The sequence below is a fragment of the Choristoneura fumiferana genome, chromosome 18 (genome assembly GCF_025370935.1).
Source record: "Choristoneura fumiferana chromosome 18, NRCan_CFum_1, whole genome shotgun sequence".
NCBI lineage: Eukaryota > Metazoa > Arthropoda > Insecta > Lepidoptera > Tortricidae > Choristoneura > Choristoneura fumiferana.
The window spans coordinates 8,568,252-8,592,979 of record NC_133489.1 but is presented as its reverse complement, the minus strand read 5'-3'; the positions used below and the strand labels follow the sequence as shown (position 1 = coordinate 8,592,979).

General features: G+C 39.3%; 2 protein-coding genes across 4 annotated transcripts; one reads left to right on the top strand and one right to left on the bottom strand.

The window, feature by feature from the left end:
• The first annotated feature begins 1,945 nt into the window (after window positions 1-1,945).
• LOC141437869 (uncharacterized) lies at window positions 1,946-9,710 on the top strand. 2 transcript variants are annotated; one of them, XM_074101423.1, is made up of 4 exons: window positions 1,946-2,103; window positions 4,809-5,059; window positions 7,608-7,752; window positions 9,522-9,710. In XM_074101423.1, the coding sequence occupies exons 2-4, from the start codon at window positions 4,820-4,822 to the stop codon at window positions 9,617-9,619; spliced, it is 483 nt and encodes a 160-aa protein (XP_073957524.1). In that variant the 5' UTR covers window positions 1,946-2,103; window positions 4,809-4,819; the 3' UTR covers window positions 9,620-9,710. The 2 variants fall into 2 exon arrangements, with proteins under 2 accessions (XP_073957524.1, XP_073957525.1); XM_074101424.1 differs by having other exon boundaries at window positions 1,964-2,103; window positions 4,809-5,053.
• A 1,861-nt stretch (window positions 9,711-11,571) lies between these two features.
• Window positions 11,572-24,077, bottom strand: Naa35 (N-alpha-acetyltransferase 35). 2 transcript variants are annotated; one of them, XM_074101384.1, is made up of 14 exons: window positions 23,883-24,077; window positions 23,258-23,340; window positions 23,001-23,152; window positions 22,396-22,619; window positions 21,878-22,058; window positions 20,720-20,906; window positions 20,084-20,265; window positions 19,046-19,285; window positions 18,046-18,186; window positions 17,297-17,460; window positions 16,642-16,834; window positions 15,881-16,038; window positions 15,201-15,294; window positions 11,572-14,918 (listed from the first exon to the last, which is right to left on the bottom strand). In XM_074101384.1, the coding sequence occupies exons 1-14, from the start codon at window positions 23,915-23,917 to the stop codon at window positions 14,778-14,780; spliced, it is 2,175 nt and encodes a 724-aa protein (XP_073957485.1). In that variant the 5' UTR covers window positions 23,918-24,077; the 3' UTR covers window positions 11,572-14,777. The 2 variants fall into 2 exon arrangements, with proteins under 2 accessions (XP_073957485.1, XP_073957486.1); XM_074101385.1 differs by having other exon boundaries at window positions 23,960-24,077.
• Window positions 24,078-24,728: the final 651 nt, after the last annotated feature.

The following is a 24,728-nucleotide window of genomic DNA, read 5'->3' as shown; positions in this document are numbered from 1 at the left end:
CGTCATCAAACGATAGTTAGTAGTACCTAATAAAGCTGTTTCCGTACTAATTGCCGGGGAATTAAAATCTCAAACAGTACCTACTTCTAATTGTTCTAGAAACTTGGAATTTGGTATGAAAGTAGCTACCTTCATACCAATTAAAAATTTCTACGGAACAGTCAGTGTGCGAGTCCGACTCATACTTGGCTGGCTTTTTATATTTCAACTATATCTAGGTTAGACTTGGTTAGGCTAGTTACACATCCTAAATATTTTATTAGGTTAAGTAATTCAATACATCTTATTTGTTCATTCTTTCATTACATATTAGAGACATCATAACATTGGGTACATACTCTCCAATATATAGGCTAAGATTCCTAATGATATTATACAATTAGTCCGTCAGTTATATTTAAAAAAATATCGGACGTACACTCTTATAGGTGACGTCACGCGACCCCGCTCCCGATTTTTGTTTGATTAACAAAAAAGAAAAAATACGTTTCCGTTTTCAATATTTCCTGATAATCCAACGGACAGACTAAATAGCATATTTTTTACTTAGTAATCTACCCAATTATATTGTAAAAAAGTTCGACCATAAGTAATTAACTGTGTCTATTTAACAACTTGCAAAGCAAGGTGGCTGATTGCCAGTTGGCAGTGACACGCCAGAAGTCGAGTTCTAGACTTGGTCACAGCCGTCAATCTAGGTCACACCGTTTAGAGCGTTTTTACGCATAATTTGCCCACAACTCGAGACAATTTTCCTCCGAGACAAGCTTAATTTAATATAGTACTGATTGCTGAATAAATTTTCACGTTAGAATTGTCTCTTAGTCATAGATTAAAACAAAATTATTATACAGTGGAACGGTGAAACCTTACAAGTATCAGAGAGAAGTAACTATTGGTTCGCAGAAACTAAATAGGTAACCGGCTATTTAGAAGTTATTGATTATGCACAACCCGTATGCAAAATTATATTTAAGGGGGTTTTTCAATGTTATTAGTAAACGCCGGGTCAAGGTTTTTGGTATTGAAGATAAAGATTCGCACTTGAAAAACGTAAGCATAAAATTGGCTAAACGCCTTGGCGTCAAGGCACATTGCCATAATCCTAGGCACAAATATTTTGCGGATAGCAAATTTTCCTTAGACTTGGGTCCAAAATATGAGCGTGAATATGCTTACACCAGCGTTTACTTAATCAACTGGGACGACATGGTGTCTCATGAGTTAGGAGTGCCAGCCGTATGTGCCGTCATGACACCAATAATGACCTAGTATGTCGGTCGCTTGACGGTTTAGAGCGTCAAGACGAGGTCACCCTGGTGCCGTGGAAACTGGCCCTGGTATGGGACGCTACATGCGTTTATACATTCGCTCTGTTCTACATCCAGGCAATCAGCTTACAAGCCAGCGATGCGGCTGAAAAACGTTGATATTGTTTTAAGTCGTAGTATAGGGTAAAACCGCCATCCTAAAGTGTATTTTTCAACCTCTACACTGGCGGAATTAGCTATTATAATGTTTTTTTTTTTTATTTGAAATTTGTAGGTAAAGAACCTGCACACACACACACAAACATCACGCCTGTATACCCAAATGGGGTAGGCAGAGCACACGAAACGTTACCGCTTCGGAGCCACTTTTAACAATTTTAGGTTTTAAGTTTGACAAAAACGGGACAATGGTGACAGGTTGCTAGCCAATCGCCTACGGTATACATTAACCTATATCCTCAGTCGCCTCTTACGACATCCACGGAAGAAATTGAGAGGTGTAATTCTAACCCGACACCACACGGGTAAAGAACCTGCAGGTTTTACAAATCAAAAATACTACTGAAATATTTAAAGTAATTTCAAAAAGTGTGGCATCGGACCCGGCTTTACCCTACGAGTATTGCCTGAAAAAAGTTTTTCCCTTCTGAGTCCTGAAGCAGTACCCTAAAGATTAACTTCTATATGGCTTCAACATACAGGGCAGCAGTGCTAGTGGTCGGTCCGCCCACTGGCTAATGGGCTGCCGACGTCAAGACATTGAAAATCATTTGTGTTAAGTGCTTTGAACAGCTGAATACTGAATTTTAGGAGCTATATAATCGGTGTTTTGGTAAGTGACAGAGTTGTTTTTAGTAGTAGGTACCTGTTTAACTATATCATGTAAACATTGTTAATTAGTATAAAGTCAAAGAACTGAAAGTAAAATGATACGAGTATGTAATTATAGTCTTAACAATCAAACTTATCTAAAAATGCAAAAGTTACTAGACCCTCCTCCTTTTAAACATATCGTTTAATTTTTTTACAAAAAAGTAAAACCGACTCCAAAAAATAAAAAAATAACAAAAAATGGAACCGATTACAAAACCTTTGAAAATATTTTTCTAGGTAGCTACTAGCTCGAAGTCGGTGACTCAGCACGAGCAAGCAGGAGCGGAACAATAGTCGTCTATCTGACCTAGGTGGTTTACTAATGTTTTGACCACCAGATGGCCTAGTGGTTAGAGAACCTGACCACGAAGCTTGAGGTCCCGGGTTCGATTCCCGTGTCGGGGCAGATATTTGTATGAAAAATACGAATGTTTGTTCTCGGGTCTTGGGTGTTTAATATGTATTTAAGTATGTATCTATCTAAATAATTATATTTATCCGTTGCTTAGTACCCATAACATAAGCTTTGCTAAGCTTACTTTGGGACTAGGTCAAGTGGTGTGAATTTTCCCGTGATATTTATTTAATATTTATTTAATATTCGACGAATAACTCAAATGCAAAATTCAAAATTCAAATGATTTTTTCAGTAAATAGGCCGCAATGGGCACTTTTACACGTCATTTTTTAAACTACCAGCGCTTTCGGAAAGACCATCATTGCCAAGAAGAATGCGCCGCAAGAAACTTGGCAGAAAGTCATTTTTTCATAATAATATAATTACAAATAAAATACTTAAAAACTATATTATACAATTAAAGAAAAAAAATACAAAAAATAATAATAATAATAATACAGGGATGTATGGGGTCCCTTGGTTACAATACTAAACACTAACTAACTATATCTAAACTATATCTACGTTCAGTGGAAGTGTAGAATGCTTCCACCGTCATAAATTTTAAAATAATAATAACAATAACTTAGTTCTGAAATATACATTTCAGGTCAAGTAACCATTAAGCTTTTGGATTTCGAAGGCAAGTTCACGTCTGCTGAAAGCAGAGCGGTACCGAGGGCATGGTATTGCTTCCGTTCCCACAAGCTCTATGGGATCGTCTTGGGAACTTCGACGTCGCGAGCCTGTGACTAGAAATTAAACTAAAAATATAAAAGTTTAAAATCCATAAGCCTAATAATATACAGCCTAACGTATGGCAACCTGTTTCATTTTGCAACTTTTAATTTCCCAACTGTTAAATATTTCTGAAACTGTAAATACTTCAGGATTTTTATAAAACTAACCTAACCTAACCTGAAGAAATAAAACAGGTTGCCTAACGTTACGTTGCGAAAAGGCAGTACTCGGACCTAGGTACATACTATGTGTTTCAATCCTACCTTCTGGGTCGGTTTTGTAGTCGGTTTCATTTTTGTTATTTTTTTTATTTTTTTGGAGTCGGTTTTACTTTTTATTTAAAAAATGTTCTTTATTTCTCACTTTTTAGTGATTCGTAGCCAAAGTAAATCTCATAACGATTCCATTTAGCCCAAACACGGCTTAGTTACGTTATTTTATAACAGAGTTCCGTTGCCTACCTTCCGGCTTCAGCATCAGGTCAGTTCGAAAGAATCATTAACTTAAAGCTTCTTCTTAGTCGCTTATTATTAATCATGATCGTTTATAGACAGACAGGTCCAGTTTACCAAATGATACTTTCTTAATGTAAATGCCTATCTTAATGCTAAAAATGCCAAAATCGCCATAGGTGTGCCTATAAAATTTGAGGTTTGCCCTCGATTTCCCATTTCCCTATGATCCCATCATCAGATCTTGACTTAGTGACAATGGGACCACCTCAGAAGAGTAGGTGGTACTCTTTCGAATAAAAAAAGAATTTGAAAATCGGTCCACAATTTGACTGAGTAATCGGTGAACATACATAAAAAAATACAAACATTGGAACACAGAACCTCCTTCTTTTTTGAATTCGGTTAAAAAGAAAGCCACTTGCCACATAAAAAACGTCTATGGAAGCTGCATTAACAAGAATAGGTACCCCTTTTTTTTCTCATCCAACCTTTTAGTGTGGGATATCGTTGGATAGGAATTTTAAAACCATTAGGGGGTTGCAAAAACGATTTTTCTATTCAGTGATTTGTTTGCAAAATATTCAACTTTAAAGTGCAAATTATTTTATTTTATTATTATTCATTAAAATCGAGCGTCCCCCCCCCCCTCTAAAATCTAAATCGGTGGGAGGACAATTTTAAAAATTCAAGGTGGTAGTACCTATATCAAGCTTACAAGGAAAACTATAACGGTTGTTTTCTTGAGAATTATTACGAGGTTTAAGAGTAAATAGCAACCTAAGGTATAAAATATACCTAAACTGGGAATATTCCTTATAACTAATTTTTAAAATATAACTTAATTTTTTCATAATGGCTACGGAACCCTATTTCGGGCGTGTCCGACACGCTCTTGGCCGGTTTTTTACTTAAATAGTGTGTCCTAATTTTCTCTGAGTTTTACTGCATAGCCCCCTTCCCTTCTAAAAGCCACAAAGGGGCGTCATCACCCACGTTGGGGTCCCTATGCTTTACACCTTACTCCATGGGCATTAAAGATTTTCTAGAATACAGTAGAATGATTTATTCCAGTATTCTAAGCCATGGCAGACGAGTCATCGCAACCTGCTTGTCAGCTCCGCAGACGTCGGTCGTCAGGCAACCCTAACTTGCCTTTAAACCTGGAGGTCGGCTACCAAGTGAACGAGGGTGGACCCAGCCAAGGCACTCCGTCGCCAAGCTGCATTAGGTTCGCCGGCAGCAGCGGAACCAGAGACCCGTCCTCGTCGTCCGCCTTGATTGAGTTTCGGAAGAAGCAGCAGTCTTTTGATATACAGGTAATTGTGAGTAACTAGTAAAGACTCTTTGAGTGATGTCCTTTAGTCAGCTTTCTTCAATTATATCAACTATCAAGACTCGGGGAGGTGTTCAAATCTATAATGAACAAGACTACTTTGTCCACTTTGTCAATGGCATTAATGCGTGTTCTATCTAATATTTTTCAAAACCTTGGCTACCCCGTTATTACCCAAAATCACGTAGTTTTTTATGTTTTATGTAGTCATAAATTTATCATAATTCACTATAAGTAACACCTTCAATATAGCCGGTTTGAACCGCCGTTTCTCGTATGTTATCGACTATATTAGTAAATTAAAAATTCCAATCACCACCACCACGTGTGGTGTGGTATGTGGTTGCAGAATTGCAATCGGTTTTAGTTTATATTTAAAAAAAGACACGGGATATAGGTAGGTACGACGGTAAAAACACTTCAGAGCCCCAACAAGTTTATATAATCGAAGTGGAATTCTTTTACCGTTTTTTTTTTGTTCGAAACACTGCTTTGTTAGGTATCTTGCATAATAGCATAGATATTTCTGAGTGCATACATACATTACATTAATGGTAGGTTTAACTTTTTCGAGGACTTTGGTATCAAGTGTTTAAAGGACAACCAAAGCGCCATCAAGTCCATATTATGTAGCAGTTTGTGTGGTGGGTGGTGCTGCAACGGCCAGCTGCCAGCTAGCAGCTGCTTACTCTGGAGTTAATCCACTGCACGTCTTTGTTGTCATGAATCTTAAACAAAAGCTACTTAACTGGGGAAGCCCAATTCAATAATCATTACGTTCCCAAAAATCTCCCGAGTGATGAGTTATGTTTTGATGATATTTGACCGAGCGAGCGCGAAGTTGTTCGGCTATCTGGTTTCGTCTAAATGTCATTTATCAATCCATTCTCGTGAAATTTTGTAAGCAGGTTCGATAATTACTATATTGTTTGTATGTGTAGGTGATTGACGTCGTTTATGAAGAGACGTTGTTGTCCATCGCCCATCGACTACAAGGAACTTGCACAAGCTCAAGAGCGAGAAAGCGATATAATTCAAGCACTCACTCTACAGAGCAACCTATCCATCAAGCAAGTCACCCTGCCCACGTCGAACATCAAAATATATTGCGAAACCTCAACTCCACATATACGTCCATACCTACCTGAAGAACACCGTCGCATCGCATTCAACGCAGTACATAATATCAGTCATCCCGGAATCAACACTACACGAAAATTAATTGCGCAACGCTACTTTTGGCCCTCAATGAACGCGGACATCGGCAAGTGGGCAAAAGTATGCGTACAGTGCCAACGCGCTAAAGTGCAGCGCCATACAACGAGTCGACCATCGATTTTCCCGCCAACCGAGCGATTCGAGCACGTACACGTCGATATCGTTGGCCCGCTACCTACCGCGGCCAGCGGTCATCGCTACCTCGTCACAATGATCGATCGTGCAACAAGATGGCCCGAAGCATACCCACTGTGTGAAATCTCAGCTGAAGACGTCGCCAAAGCCGTCTACGAAGGCTGGATTTCCCGCTTCGGCTGCCCAGCAACAATAACAACCGACCAAGGACGCCAATTCGAAAGCCGAGTATTCGCATCTCTCTCTCGCTTACTCGGCATCGAAAAAACGCGCACAACGCCATACCATGCGCAGTGTAACGGCATCATTGAACGCTGGCACCGATTTTTGAAAGCCGCGTTAAAAGCAAGACTGCAGACCGCAAGAAGCTGGATCGACGAGCTACCTACAGTCCTACTCGGAGTACGCGCCGCGATGCGAAGTGACACCGGTGTAAGCGCAGCCCAACTCACCTACGGATGCAACGTACGCTTACCCGGTGATTTCTTATCACCGACCCGCGATGACGTCACACTAGACTCCGCCTACGTCGATCAGCTGCGCGACTCAATACGCAACCTAAGACCGATGCCGAAACAACCACACAGCAACACGAAACCGATATTCGTACACCGTGACCTGCAAACGTGTGAATACGTATACGTACGCATAGACGCCGTAAAGAAGCCGCTACAAGCACCTTACGACGGACCCTACCGCGTGCAACTAACTAACAGGCAAACCAACATCTCTATAGACAGACTCAAACCTGCCTACACTATCGCCGAGCAAGATATACCTACAGCTACAACACCGACTATCTGCAACAAGCAAAATACATCGAGCACGAGCGAAAAACAAACAACTGTTCTTCTGAGAACATAAACAAACTGTCCTTCTGAGGACACACTCGATCTTATGATCGTGGTCTCTTGACAACAACGTCTCTTCATAAACGACGTCAATCACCTACATATGTATTTATGTTAACTCTTTATTGTACAAAAGAAAAGAAACAAAACACAATTGGCAAACTTTGAGATAACTTTGTTATGTCGATCAGTGGTTTTTTTGAGTTTGGGGTTGTAAACGTAAAAACTTTGAAATTTCAACTATTTGCGAAATCTACCTACAGCTGACAGTCACAAGTTTTATGTTGCTTGACTCAGCGGAAACACATGTTTCAAGAACTTCTTGTTTCTCAGGTAGAAGAATGCGAGGAGGAGGAGATAGTTATTGACAGCGACGACGAAGGTGGGGCGGAAGGGAACGAGGCAACCCCAGTGGCACACCGTGCAATTACACCCACGCCCATTCAGGACTTCGCAGCCAACGTCGTCTACACTGAAGGTTTACTATGCGCCAGTTAAAGCGAAAAGTAGTACAGATCATTCATTAATTCATTTCATCTTACTTCAATTAAATTCCTATATAAGTATTCGCGGCGCGGCGGTTCACTCGACCACAGAATAGATAATAGTACAAACTCGATTGATATGTTTATTTTGTACGTGTCATGTTTGTACAATAGCGACCGTTGGACTCTCCCACACTTTACTGACTCATTTCTCAAAGTTTTAAATAACGCGATTATTTTTCCCTCAGCTTCATCCCAGCCTATATACGTCCCACTGCAGGGCACAGGCCTCCCCTCAGAATGAGAGGGCTTGGGCCATAGTTCCCACGCGGGCCCAGTGCGGATTGGGAACTCCACACACACCATTGAATTGCTTCGCAGGTTTGTGCAGGTTTCATCACGATGTTTTCCTTCACCGCAAAGCTCGTGGTAACTACATTTCAAATGTAACTCCGCACATGAATTTCGAAAAACTCACGAGGTGCGAGCCGGGGTTTGAACCCACGACCCTCTGCTTGAGAGGCGATGGGTCAAAACACTAGGCCACCACGGCTTAGCCCTCAGCTTAATAATGAAGAATATAAAGAACACTAAACGTTCTAGTGTTAGTAGAGCTGTGCATGTGGTACGGTCGGTATGGCTCTAAGATAGTTCAGGTTAGAGTGGCGAGTAGTAAGATAATGGTACAAAGCTCTGCTTCGTATGGTTGGTTTCTGGTTCGGTGGTAGGTCATGTTACGATGGTAGGATCTGATTGAGTATAGTTTGGTGGCATAGTTTATAGTTAGGTGATACTCGGGCACTATAGCAGCCGCTGCCGTTTCAAGGTCGTAGGCTATTTTGTTTGTTTTGCGGTTTTTATTTTGCTCGGATGCGCTCAAGGATTTCACGTGGGTGTCACTATGTCCTGTTTTATAAGGATTTCACAATTTTATAAGTAAATAAGAAATAATTTGGACATCATTTAAAACTAACGACATGGGATCTTTGCTTAGCGCGAGCTAAAGAATAAAGCGCATTTAGGATATGCGTAAAAAAATCATAGAATGCAGGTGTAATTAAAATCCCTTAACTTAAACTTAGTGACGCTTACTTAGGTACCTATATTAAAATTAGGTATACTATTGGAATTTGTAAGAGATATAATTAGGTACTTAAACAACTATTGAACATTCGAATAAAAAAAATATTATTAGGTATTTATTTATTTATTTTTTCTTATTTATTTATTTCAGTTCATTCAAAAAATATCTATTATAATGTCAGTCGATGGCATAGTTCCCACGAACCAGACAGCGTTTCTGCGTTGAATGGCCAGGCCAGGCCAGGCTCAAACATTGACAGAAATAGCCGCCTGCCTTCTCTGGCCTATTTCACGAAGCTACAAGTTACAAGGGTGACACTCTTTCCCGGCCCGGATAACACCGACATGGAAATACCGGCCTTGTTTTTTAAGTACATGCCCATATAGAAACTGACAGGAGCTTCTATGGGCGTGTACACGAAAACAGGATCGGTATTTCCATGTCGGTATTAGCCAGGCCGGGAAAGAGTGTCACCCAGTTACAATTTACAAGCGATAGTCATTTTTAACAGTACGCATTGAAAAGAGACTACCGCTTGTAAATTGTAACTTGTAGCTTCGTAAATGGACCTCTTTTACGAGTTGCTTCGCGCCTGGACCATGGGGTCATACAGCTGGACATGCAGGTAATTACAGAGAGATGCCTTGACTTATTTAACTTATTTATTTCCGTTTACAGGTCCACAAGTATCTGATTTCTTGAAGGTGAAAGCATTGGAACAGGACTGCGTGACGGATGTCTCGGACGCCGATTCCGAGGGGGAACAAGAGGGATAAACTATTTAGGTGTTTCTAAATACTATGTACTTTGTGTAAATGAAATGATTATATTTATTTTACTTATACCCAATAAATAATGAGTTGTTAATAGTATTGAATTACTCTGCATACCGAATTTAAAAAAGCATAGGTATTTAATACTCGCATAAGTAACGGCCTCTATACAGTGTAGTGTAGTTACACTTTGCTCTTTACTGTACAGTCGAGCAAACTGAATCACGTATTAGGGTAGAACCTTTTCTTTATTAATTTCACTGCGACTTTTTTGGCAAATTTTTGGGATGTCGAGACATTAGTAACCATTTAGTAACACAAACTGCCCGGTAGGTTAGCGTATGTACCTGGCGTCATATCATAAGCAATGAACAGAGAAAACTCTCGCTGCACCGCTTGCATGGCTCGTATACCTAGTCATAACGGAGCATTAAAATAAAAATCTTACTGATTTATACAGAAAATTAGGGACGATTACTAAATATCCTTTATAATTTTTCGTGGTTTGGGACTACAACGTATATAAAGGACGTATACGTCATGAGTCGATATTCACATCTCCCACGCTCCCGTAGTAAGTAGTATAGTTAGTAGTAAGTAAGTCCCGATGTAAGTTGATCTTCTCTCCACCGTCTTAAAGTACCTTTAGACTCAAAAAGTATCTCCCCTTTCGACCCTAGCCGATACGATCGTGCGGGTTAATTACATTTGAATTTGACATGGATTGTCAATAAGGTCCACTGTCGTAACTCTTACCTACATTTGAATTTGAACAGACTAGACATGGTCCATTGTCGTAACTCTTTTCACACTCGGCTGTTCGAAAGGGGTAAAACTATCAAGGCAGTGTCCGTCTAAGGCACTAGTCCCACCGCTGGTGAGTAACGAGAAATGTTTTTAGTAGGTATGAAAATTTGTCGCTCAGCGACAAAAGCGATAAATTTTCATACTAAATAACCCTCCTTCGGGCTGTCGGGTAAAAACACTGTCTTCTTGCTACTCACTGGCAGTGGGACTAGTGCAACAAAAGCCGGGCGACGTCCGATTCCAATGAGGGCTATCGCGAATGAATTCGCCGCTAGAGGCCTAGCTACATATTAGTAATCTGTGCTAGAGGCGCTAGTGTAGCGTGAGGCCTCCGAAATGTCAAATCTCAGTTTTTGGGTGAGCTACGCGGGTTTATTTATAATTAGATTTTTTTGTGAATATTTTGCATTACTTACTTGAAATTAATTATGGCAATTATGCGTTACGGGGCAATGAATGTCTGTGTTTTGAGACAGTTTTGTCTTTCGGAAACTTTTCTCCTCCCTTTTTTTCCGAACAAAACGGGACTAAGCAACACTGTGGTGGCTTGATATTTTTATGGTACGGTTTTAAGGTGTTTTAAATATGATTTTAATCTAAACTTTGTTTTAACGCCCGTTAATAACAGACTCTGAAAGCCACACTTAAAAACCTCACGCAACAGTGCGCCATCTAGGGAGACAAAAAACGATAGCCCTCATTGGGTAGGTAGCTGATAAGTTCGGACCAACAAATAAAACATAATTGTTATGATTTTGTATGGTAAAGCTTAAGCTTTGACGTCACTTAAGCTAGAAACACACTGACGCCGGACGCGGGGCGTTGCGAGGCGGCGTGGAGGCGGTGCCGGTTGTAATATTCGAGCCAACGTGAATGAGGGCACACAGAATACCGCGCCGCGCTTATTTCCCGCGCGGTATTCTGTGTGCCCTCTTTCATGTTAGCTCGAATATTACAACAGGTACCGCGTCCGCGCCGCTCCGCACCGCCCCGCCACTGCTCTGTGTGTTTCAAGCTTTATTTGCCAATTCGACTGAGGAAGCTTTTTTTGTGGTCGTCTTGTAATTTTTGTTAATTATAAACAAAAACTACATAATGGAGGGGGCGGCCCGCTCTAGAGGAACCCCGTATTCAAATAAAAGATACTGTTTGTAATTATTTAATTGCACTTTATTATGTTAAAATTCCTTTATATTTTACATAGGACCATCTCTATAGTATAAAATCATGTACTCACATTGTTTTATGTTTTATATGTAAAAAATAATGAGTTTTAGACTAATACTATTAGTACAGATCCACATGATAATTCAATATTATTTACAAACATTTTATAAAAAATAATGTAATATCAATAATTGTGATAGTCTTAACATGATTTTAGCATACTGAAAAAGAAAACTTCATCCCAAACAACAATCGCCAAATACAGACGCAGGTAGTGAATCTTTTTCCATCGCGTTTTTTTCGAAAACGTTCTATTCGTCATGCTACTAACTTCAGCCAGTCTCAAAACCACTCAGTTCGCAGCGTAGAAGAAGGTCGTATCGATAGATTGATAATTGATATAGAGTGGTTAACACTTTGAGTCAAGAATTTTACGAATTTTCACGATGGGAAAGGATTTTTCTACATTCACAAGTTCTGACCTCATAAAACTGACTTTGAATATGACAGTGACAATTTATTAGTATATAGGAGACGACGGGTACTGCCATTTCGTAATGTAACGTTTGGCAAACTATTTCATTTTGCAACTTTTCATTTCGCAAACTCTAAAAATTCAGGTTTCAGGATTTATTTTAGGGCCATCGTGTAGAACCCTGTAGGTTAAGTTAGGTTAGTTTAATAAAAATCCTGAAATACTTAATTTAGAAATATTAAACAGTTGGGAAATTAAACGTTGCGAAATTAAACAGGTTGCCAAACGATATTCGCCGATACATTAGTAAACCAGGAGACGAATCTACCATCTTAGTGTAAAAATCCAAATTCAGTCAATAATTGAAACACATGGTAGCGTAACCAGTCGCAACAAAAATAAATATACAGTTCCATAGAGTCGCCTGGACACGATTTTTGAAATTACATCACTAGAAAACAACCAATCGAAATTATTTAGTAAAATGCTGTGTATTCCTAGAAAACTACACCTGTTGACATATTAATTTTAGCTATAATTTTCTACTAGGTACTCTGCTCATAGTTCAATACGGTATTGACTATTTTAAATTTCTTTTATAAAATCACAGCTTGTCAATGCGTGTTATCGAACGGAAAAACAATTTTCAAGCTACCTTTAAATATAACAGAGTTATAAATTATAAAGGTTTGAAATTCAAGATAAGACGGAGAAAGACATAGTTGCATGTGACATCACAACCATGTATATTGTATTTCGATCCAATTTATGAAAAGTGTAAACAAAGACGCCATTTATCCGACTACAGACATTCAATGATGTGAAACCTAGAACCTATTGCAAAATAATTAATCTGTTCAGTAAATCGATTAATTTATTAATTGAATAGATTAAAGTATTTTTGACTCTTTTATTATTTACAATACTTGATTTAATTCCAAAGACTGTTTATTTAATTATAAAAGAAGTAACTACTTTTAATTTTAATGTAAGTAAAAAAATCGCTTATTAAATCGAGCATTAATCGATTTTTAAAATATCAAATTAAAATATAGATTATGCCCATGTTTCATTCAAGAAATAACGTCAGATTTTGACGAAGATTTTTTCAAATAAAAATTTAATATTGAAATCAAGTGAATTTTGGTGAAAAAAGTGATTAGACGTCTAGTTAAAAGACACGAATTATAGAAAATTTGTGTCATTGATTCGATCCAGTGGGTGTATATATAAGGATTTTGATGAAATCAGTTTGTTTACACTTCTTATAAATTGGATAGACATAAACCATAGCGCAATATCTTCTGCATAGAGAAAAGCGTTTTAGAAAGAGACAGATATAAATTTTACGAAAAATCACTATAAATTAACTTTAACCGATTTGTTTTCTTCGCTAAACATTGGCTGTATATATTTTCATAATAATAATATGGTATATGGCAAATTTAGGAGTTAGCAATTACCGTATTTATACATAATTTCAACCATTTTTGAAAGGTATTTTCACAGACGTGGTTTTAAAAATCGGCCCCTAAGTGACCACTCGGTTGTGCAACCAACCAGCACATTAAGGGCTTGTTTCACCACTTGTCGACTAACTTTAAGTGTCAGATAAAAGTAATGCCGTCTTTGTTTATTCGAACAAAACAAACAGAGACGGCATCACTGATATCCGTCACTTAAAGTTAGTCCACAAGTGGTGAAACAGGCCCTAAATATATTTGTTACGGGAAGTGGACTGTGATTATCTATATATCTTGCGATATATGAACGCAGTTGCATGCATCATGACCACGAGTAAACAAATATATTTAGGGGCTGTTTCACCATCCATTGATTAGTGTTAACTCGCGGTTAAATGTGATGCCTTCTCTATTTGTTTCGTACGAATAGACGGAGACAGCATCACATTTAACCGTCAGTTAACACTAATCAATGGATGGTGAAACTTTTTCATTTATAACTTTCGCATTTATAATATTAGTACGACGATTTTCTATCAATATTGTTTCTAAAAAACAAGCAAACAAGGTATGTAAGTTAGACGCTACATCAGTTAACTTGTACTTTGTAAGGAACCCTTCATTCTTGGAAAATTAAGTATAAACACAATGGCAAGAAGAAACTAATACCTGGTTTGTAATTGATAAGTACACATAAACTGGCTTACCTAGTGTCTTTAGGATACATTTAACGAACGTTAATTTTGACCATGTCTATTTGCAAGTTCATGAGCTATAATGTACCTTAAGATGCTGAAATAAATGTAAAATGATATTATAACTAAGCTTCACAATACAAAAATACGAAAATGTATTAATCAAACTCGTTACTGCCCTCGCGAGCTCACGATTTCAAAACGCCTTTACGTTTTATCTAAAAGCAAAACAAGTCGGGCAGGTGACCCTCTCTATGTATTTATCTAGTATGTAAATTGTGAGAGAAACGGAGATACATCGATTACGACATCACGTCAGAAAAGGAAGACTATATGCCCTAAATAATCTATATTAATGTATTATTATAGCTGAATGTGACAGGCTTAAGCTTTGCAAATCAAATATACATCTCTCTCTAGATATTTGTATGCAAGTTTAAAGTGACCCGCTTGTATGCAAAATCGTTAGAACTATTTTAAATCACGTGCAATCCAACTTCTGTACGAAAATGAAACATTATTTTCTCTGGTATAAAACTACATACGACTTAAAATTATACAAGTTTAATGATAGGAAAATGTCTATGTACGGTGAAATCGAATTCTGGTGGTGTCGTTGAGTCGCGCTTGTGTCCTCCGGCTAGTAATTTTAATACTACGAAATTTGTTTTGGCTACCTTTAGAAGATCCGTTACCTGCAAAATGCATATTTAAATTATTAGGTATCGCTATTGTTGACTATCAAACAATACAAGAGAAACATAAATAAGGGATCGCGTTTTTTTGGTCGAGCAGCTTTACGGGCCAAAGACGCTTATATTTGTTTTAATTTTTACATTTCACACGAGGTGCGAAAAATCCATTATGGGCTACTGGGAAGGAAAGACCCAGACAGTGCTGGACTCTCACCGGCTAAAAAACCCGACTGTATGTCTCCAAGAAAAAAAAAGCATTGTGGTTAAATATTCATAGTTTACCTCTTGGTCTGGTGTTGTGACAGTTTCTAGAAGCGACCTAGCCTGTTGGAAGTGCTTGCAGCCGCCTAGATATAGTATCACAGGATTTTCATATCTGTAACAAATAAAATACACACATTACATTATATTAGCAAAGTGACTTTTAAAATTAAACCTTTGTTTATTTAACGAACGAAACCAAAAAATGCAAGGGGTTGAATGAACACTTTAAGAAACGATTTGAAACACTTCCATTTATAAATGAAAGATTGTATAAGCCATAATTCATACTAATATTATAAACGCAGAATAACTGTCTCTATCTGCCTGCTACCTCTTCACGCTTAAACCAATGAACTGATTTAATGAAATTTGGTATGTAGATATTTTGAGACCCTGGGAAGGGAATAGGATAATTTGTATCCCGGAAGATTGCGTGATACCCGCGGGATATCGGTAAATGAATTCTTGGTGGACAAAGTCGGGGACAAAATCTAGCGTTACAATAAAGATACACTCTTTTGTGTCAGGGACACAGTAATTTTTGGGCTTTTGGCAGAATTCGTTCAACCTTTTAAAACGCCCAGTCGGTAACTCTCGACAGCTGAAAATCGTGCCATAGGCGCCACGAAGTGCTGACGTGGCGTGGCGTAGTGTGGGTTAACTAATTTAAAGAATAGCGATAACTGTGAATAACTCACTGCAGCGGCTGGGTCATCTCGCAGAACTCGTGGTAGTGCACTTGGGGCGGCGTGAGGACGGACAGGGGCGCAAAGCGATGCTTGTATCGCACGGCTTCGTTGTCGAATTCAGACTGTGGCTGCCGGATTTTGCCTTGCAGTTTGAACGCTACCAGTGCCTGGTGAAATAGATACATTAATTAAATTAAGGGAAGAAACAAAATGACCATCAAATCGTTCATTACCAGTTCGGAAATTAGCATTTTGCAAATTTTGATGATGTTAAAAAAACGAGCGAAGCGAGTTTTTTTTGTACCGAAACGAGTCTGGAATTAGCTACTTATCACATGTAATTATGCGAGGAAATAAATCCACAAACTGACAAAGAGAAAACTCAAAGCAAATACACAAGTTCAAAATAAATAAGCAGAGTAGCCAGCAAACTATGGCAAACGCAAATACAAAGTAAACAACAATAAACGAGTGGGAAACATGAAAATGAGAAAATTTAAGAATGGTAAACTTTTTTAATTGGACTTTTACTACGACGTATATCACTGACATTGAAAAGACAAGTTTCTTTTTTGGCAGCAAGTATTATGCTTGAAAAGTTTTTGTTCTTTTTTGGTTAAAAATTACGATACAAGTACCAACTGTTATAGGGAATAGAGTACCTATAGACTTTTCCAAAAACGTGTTATGTAGTTTTTAAATTACTATTCGTGATAAAGTAAATCAAAATCACAGTATACATAGTGAGTAGGAACATATCACTGCCTCACCTTATAATACCCCCCGCACATATTCTGCATGACTTGGCACATAAGCGCCTCCCGCGCATACGGCCGCGTGCGTTTCTTCTGCTTGCGCGCGCCGCTCTTCTTAGCGTCGGCTCGGCGGGCGCCCTCGCCGGCGAGCCCCTCCGCCCGCCCCAACGCTGACACTAGCCAGCCGTAGAGGAACTCGTACAGATACCTGACGAGCAACTCATTGAATCAGTCCACACTTTAGGAACACCAGATCACATAAACTATCACCACCACCACACACTACCCTAATGGATTCGTTTTGAACTCAACCAGTGTTCATCCTCAAAGCAACACCGTCTACTATCTATGCTACCAGATGTTAGACTCTAACATCCTCGGAGCAACAAAACTGTTCAGTATGCTACCAGGTAAATAGATTTTGTAGTTTAACATCTGGTAGCATTACTAGTTACATAGCTTCGAGCAAAGGATGGTATAGTACGCGCGCGGCACAGGAGTAGAACCAAAAATCATATTTCCCTCTCGCTCGTTTGACACAAATGTGAGCAAGAGAGTAATATGACTATGATTTTGGGTTCTAGTTTCGTGCCGTTTACTATACGGCCCTGCTCGAAGACTTCGCGGGGGAACGTGCCCCTTGCTTGATCATAGCAAAAGTTGGACTCACCAGAAGATATAATGGTACTCGTGTACGCTGTACAGCTCCAGTTCGAGCCCGGAGAGAAGGTACGCGATCATAACTCTCAGCACGTGGTACAGGAGCCAAGTGCCGAAGCAGGCGCGTGGGGCGGTTCCCGCCGCGCCGCTAACCACCGCGTCCACGCTTTCTGCCTGTTGAAATTATTGCGGGTGTGAGTGCGACCTGTATTTGTCGAACCGCATCGAATGGCATTTAATGTACGGCCTGATAATTCAAACCCTTATGGGAATTGCATGAGGGTTTGAGTTATCAAGTCGTACATTATTGTCGCTCAATCCAATCGACAAGTACGGGTATAATAATATTTTTAGTGCAAGGCTTGCATAACGGTTGAAAGTTACCATCCTTGACGGTTAAATGTGATGCCGTCTCCGTCTATTCGAACAAAACAAATAGAGACGGCATCACACCTAACCGCCAGTTAACACTAATCAATGGATGGTGAAACAGCCCCTAAAGGTAATTTCTAACCATTATTAACTTATTCTTCAATAGTACAGTCGAACAACGTGATTCATGTACCAGGGTGGAACCATTTAATAATCAATATCACTATTATTTCCTTGACATAAGTATGGGATGTCAACATGACATTAGTAGCACAAAGGTTCCACACAAGGTCCTTGGTACACGATTCAGTTTGTTGGACTATACCTATTTTTGTAACTAAACAAATAATTAATGAAAACTATCGCGGGTGCCATCAGGCCACTAACCTCTTCTTGTAGGGCAGCAAACTCGTCCAGCAACAAAGCGAGCTTGTCCCGTTGCCGCGCGCGGTTGTGCCCGCAAACCTGTAGTAGCACTGCGAAAGGTCGCACGCAGCGAGCGAGGAAATTCTCCACGAACTCGCGAGCCTAGAACGGGAAAGTTTATTGAACACTGAAAATCGGAATACGATGGTTATTTTGAAACAAAAGTGACCCGAATAGCCGCGCACCTCGCGAGGCAAGCGCATGAGGCATGATTTTATTTCACTCAGGGCTCAAAATTGCACCGAAAATGGCTGCCTCGGGAGACGGCTCGCTCAGCGGGGACCCGGTTATTGCCTAGTAAGTATGTAAATGACCTGTATTACAAATCACAAACTGGCGTATAATCTATCCATTGACCTGAATTGCTGACGGAAGGCATGCAGACGCCATGTTTAAAATGGTCTGAATGTCTAGTATTCTATCAGCCTGACGTAGATATGACCTGTGACGTCACTGGCATGAGCGAGCGATAAGGCGTCAGAGTGGGTGGATTTACCAAACTCCATACTAATCCATGCAATATCTCGTGGAAGACGTCAGTTTGCATACAGTATATTTATAAGAAGTCTGAGTGTCTATCAGTCTACGGCAGAGAATCTGACTTGTGGCGTCGCCAGCAAGGGCGACTTGGGCGCCAGAGTGGGCGAATCCGATCTGTTTCACGCGATATTTGGCAGAAGCAGAGAGTAAGGCTCATTTTCATTGGTCGATATTATGAATATAGCATGCGAAATCCCCCGGTATGCGGCCTCTCGACCAATGAAATTCATTTATTGCTAGCGACGGCGTGCGTAAGCAAAAACCTGCACCATCCCGCATGCGTTTTCCATCGACCTATGAAAGCGGTTCCCACATGCGGGTCTGTGGCATGCTACAAAAAAAAACTCTCGCACCCCGCATGCGGGCCATGACGACGAATAAAAATAAACCATTTATATCAGTCTAATGTAGAGAATCTGACCTGTGGCGTCACCAGCATAGGCGACTTAGGCGTCAGAGCGGGCGGGTTGACGAAGCTCCGCACCGACTCGCGCAGTATTTCTCGGAAGGCGTGCGGCGGTCGCGGGCTCGCGGGCGGCGCGTTCATAGCGCTCTGTGCCATGGACGCCGTGGTCGCGGGGGACGGGCTGAGGTAGAGCAGCTGCAGAGCCGAGCGGGACAATATGCAGGCGCGCTGCCGGCTGAACTCCATGAAGAAGTCCTGTGGAGAATGTGGGTGAGAAACTGATGGATGTGAAAATATCGTGTGAAATAGAAATAAGTTTTTATTAAAAAAAAAAATTAATACAAACTTTTTGCTGATTGTATTTTTTGCTGACTGTACTTGCATTGTCATCCAAACTACATTTCCGTACTAAATTTCAAGTTGATGCTATTAACCGTTAAGCAGTTCCGTCCTGTGGAGACGACTCGGGCTGGACCACCAGGATGTCACTAACAGATTATTGTATATTGTCGCCAAATGTATATAAAGTATACAAATCAGCAGTTGACTGGTAAACTTTGTGTCTATGTCCACTGTTCTCAATTCAGGTAATAAGCTGCAGACACAAGGTATCTACCCACCCACACCCGGGGGTACATTTTCTTGCAACGGATCGTACAATCACAAACTACCGTTCGTAATCGGCTGTTATAACCATTAATGGGTCATTCAACTATACTCAGCGGCACAAAATTTGGCCCACTCTCCATACAAAATTACCCATTACTGCATACATTTGAGGGCTAGATTTTTTGCAGTATATTTAGTGTATATTATTCTGTCCCATAACTTAGGAAATATCAGTGATACACTTTGTTAGAATACTCAATGTATACTATTAGCATGCTTAGGAATGAGCCACGAACGAATTGCCTTAACACTGTCACAACACCTAACTTTTACTGGATCTGTACCCTATAAAATTATACTTTTAATAGGTAACTCAGGAGACGTTACCATGGCAACAAGGTACACTAAAAAGTTGATTGACCCTAATATAAATAACATATTCACCAATGCCGTATGGAAGTTAGTGCAAGACGTTATCTTCCAAGCTCGCCGCAGTCGCGCCACAAGCTCGTCGCAGTAAGCCAGCGCCTCGGCCCGCGGCTTGATCCGCGTGTAGCGAGGAAAGGTGGGCGGAAGCAACCTCTGGTTGATCATCGGCTCGAACCCCATGGGGTTTGGGGAGTCAGCTGGAGAAGACAAGTTTTTCACACACTACATGTCGTATTATGTTCCTCGTTTGTTATTTTTTTTCTGTCAACCGCACTCGCAGCTGGCCAAATTACAGGCTCAGCCTAGTTTGGTCACTGATGGATAGTCAAGTCATTTGTTGTTGTAAAATGAAATAAACACAGACTACCCACAGGGCGGATCTAGGAGGGGGGGCATAGGAGTCATGTCATGGACAATAGTAGATATTTTTTTAAACTCATTAATTTAAATAAAATTATTATCATTTCGCCACAAAAGAGGAAAATGTTTCACGCCGAAACACAACAGTGTAAGCACTGCTGTTTCACGGCAGGATTAGCGAGCAAGATGGTGGTAGCAATCCGAGCGGACCTTGCACAAGGTCCTACCACCTGCATTGATAAATATAATGATTTTTAACAAATGTCTATGCGTAATTCATTAGAAACTCACAATTCTCAACAGCTTGAGTCCCTTTTGGAGATGTCCTGATGATGACCTTCATCATTTCAGAGCAACCGTTGAGCAGAGCAACACAGTCGGCTCCAGACTGCGAATCCTTCTTAGTGATCAAGAGGAGAGCTTGGTAGAACATTCTTGTGAACCTTATTCTAGCTGCAAGGGCAGCCCAGACATTGTCCTGGAAATGTTTAAAATATATATTACTATCTTTTGCCTGCAACTTCATCTGCCAAGAATATTGTTTATTGCTACCGCTAAAACAGTCCAATCTTAACCCTTAATTTGACAAAATTAAAAAAAGTTCATGACTCAAACCTCTTTGTTACCTTATAGTCCGAAAATTCTACATTAAAAAAATACAAAAAGTCATTGTGGTGAACATTGCCAAATTAAGGGTTAATCTTATGTCCGTCCCAGGGTCTTAATCTATTTCCATAACAAATTTCATCAAAACCGATTCAGTGATTTAAGCATGAGGAGTTAACAGAGTTACTTTTGCATTTACAATATTTATATTATTTTATTTTCTATTTCTATTTCTAAATACCAGATTCCTGTACACTCTTGAAATCTTGATGGTAATTGTTCTTCTTACTTGAAGCAGTTACAGACTAGCGTTTTGTCTGCAATAAGTCACGATTGTTTTTGGCATAGGGCACGTGTACGCGCTCACTCCCACGTGTTCATCACTCGAAGAATGAACCGATTTTGATAAAACATGTTTAAGAACTATTGCTAGAAAATCTGCTTTCAAATAAAAAAAACCACATTCTAATTGATTCACCCATTTAAGAGCTACGGTGCCACAGACAGACACACAGTCACACTTAGCGCCTTCTTTTTGCGTCGGGAGCAAAAAAACCGCACCTAAATGTGCTTCGTTTTGGGAAACCTATACGCGCAAATAAAACGCTAGTCTGAAGTCGCACTTAACCAATCTCGTTTTGAACAGAGACAAATTGAAAAAGCAAAAGAGAATAGCATCAATAGCTTTTCAATTAAACACTGTAATTTATGTTGCAATTAATTATTGACAGTCTGAATAAGATTTGGGCTAGTTGAAGTGTGTTCTTACATTGTAAATTTTACACCTTCATCTCATCACATAATTTATATAGGAGCCATTTGATTTTCATAGCAAGTCTTTACCTCATCATCTGTACCCCGGGCCTTCTTGTTCAGTTCTTCCTCCTGTTCTCGGAGCATAGCTATGCATTTTTGCTCAGAAACCTCAAGGTTGGGATCAAAAGTGTTGCCAGTCTGCGGGTTTGAGCCCAGACGATAACCATAGCCCATGGGCTGGAAATCCTCTTCTTCAAACACTTGGGCCCTAAAAATTAAAGTGGGCCAGACTTAAGTCAGTAATCTATTCAATAGGACAGATCATGATTTGATGAGCAGAATTTAACAGATAGTCATCTACATGATACAATAAGTTTCTAACAACTTAATTTGAAGTTTAGTATATAATTAAGCACCCAATCCGCAGTGCTGCATGGGAACTATGGCCCAAAACTGTCTCATTTTGAGAGGAGGTCTGTGCCCTACAGTGGAACATATATAGGCTGAGATGTGAAGGTATACATAAGTATAAATAAACTAGCAAGTTTAATAAAAACCTAAAAATATTATTGAAGTAACATTATTAACTAAAATCATCAACTTACTTGTTGATACAATCCCTTATACAATCCAGTAGTTTATAAACGGCTATGCAATAAGCCTTCAGCGTCTTGTTCACTATTGAATGTGGCTGATGCAAGTACAGGTTGGTGAAAACCGTCTGCGCCAAGGAATGGCCCTCCAGCCAAGACACAATGCAAGCCATAGTGGCATCAATTACTCCAATCAGTTCATTTGGTTCAAGATCATCAATTTTCAATTTCCCAGCCTGTAATCATAATATTTTTTATGTTACTATTTTTGTGGGCCATAAATTTGTAAATCGCGCGCGCCCACATTAACTATATAATTTTTACGAGTTAAATTCAAACTCAAATTCTTTATTGCATTAAATGTTGTGATGAAGATCTTAAAAAGTAGGAACTAAAAACTATCCTGTGCCCTTCCCAGGGTCTCAAACTATGTCCCCATATACCAAATTGCATCAAAGGTTGGGTACTGGTGTGCAACAATACCCAATTTCACATTTATAATATTAGTGGTAGTTGTGCATAGAATGAAGAGCATTTAAAAAAAAAACAAAATAGCTTTCAGTGAAACATTTTATGCAGATGTTTTTTAAACTGGCCATGAATAAATTTTAACTTACTTGAACAGCTTGTTGGAAGTTAAGAGGCTTTGAAACACCACGGTTACAAAGCATTCCTGCATCCATCTTAGGATCCATCATCTCGATGGCAGACATCGCCTCAAACAAACCAAACAGGTGGCCATCATGCAGTAGTTCACCTAACCGGAGATCTGAAACATTTAATAAATAAGTGCATATTTAATGTGACTATCAAAGCTAACCTCAGCTCGAGCAGAATAGTAAATTGTTGCAAGTTTTGTATAATTGCCTATTACCTTGTATATGTGTGAAGAAATCTGTTGTAACATCAACCCAATTGTAGGTGACTTCAGGTGAACCTGGCATAGACTCCATGGTCCTGTACGAAACACAACTTATATAAACAGTCCAGTCAAGTCAATGGTATTTGGTTATAACAATATTAATTATTTATTTACCTAAGTACCTTGATTTATAGAAAAAAGGGACTACTGCGGATAACTGGGACTAATGTAACATGCAATACTTTTATACTGCCAAGCATATGTTGATTAAGCCGAAATAAAGTTGCAGTTTGTTAATAAAAATAGGCAAAATATTGTATTGTATTGTATTGTATTGTAAAACTCTTTATTGTACATAAAACACATGAAAATAACATAACACAGGATAATAAGATGTACAAAGGCGAACTTATCCCTTAAAGGGATCTCTTCAAATAATTCATTAATTAAAAAGATTTCATTTGATAACTCAAAAGTAATGAATGCAGGTTTTATGTGAGACCAATACATTTATAATTATAAAAGCTGTTAAGTATGAGTCCAGTAGGTACATAATAATTATTATTCTAATTCGCACTAACTAAGAATAAGATAAAAATGTCAAGCACTACATACATCACATGCATTCTGTACTAACCCAACACCATCGTAATAACCGTCATTATCACCCATTATAAACTTCTTATAAATCAGACAACGTCCCAGTTAAATTACCATTAGTTTGTACAATACTGGATAAGATAATCAATACAACTCAGTCAGTTCTTCAAGCCGACCCGACATAGGATTTTTTTTTAGTTAGCCCACCCGTCCCGACTTTTTGACAGTGACAGCCAGCCAGCCACAGACTACCACGAAATACAGAGAGCTAACGTTGCAGACTACTCAAGTGAACTAAGGGCGCGGCCTCATGAAATCGCTCAACGCTCGTTTACAGTGTCAAATCTGGCCACGTGACATATAGCGATAAAGCTGAAAATGTTGAGCTTCATCGCTGGAAAAAAAACCTCTTCAATTTCGGCATAAACACTGTTATTTATTTTTTTATTCACTCCAATTTCTTTTATTTGTACCACTGCCACGACTGCTACTAAATGAGATTAAGAAATCAGCTTCCAAGGCCAAGATCAATCCTGCAAGAAGCCATCTTGTCGCTGCTGCTCGACGCGGCGACTTGAAGCTACTTTTTTGAGTCGCGAGAAATAGGGTCACGTGACCAGATTTATCAAATTAAGATTGGTTTTTGGAATCTTTTTGTATTTTTTGTTTCAATTCCAAATTTTTTGTTACTTTTGCGGTCATCCTGTAAAACCCATATCAAAAATACAAACTGTAACATAGATGCATAGAAAAACCAGAAAATTAAGACCAGCGCTGGGAATCGAAGGTTCTTGGCTACTTAAGTGACTAAATAAGAAAACAAACAAGCTGAGATATGTGGTGCATAGGAGAAATTCGTGTTCGTATCACTGTCCAGCGGTGG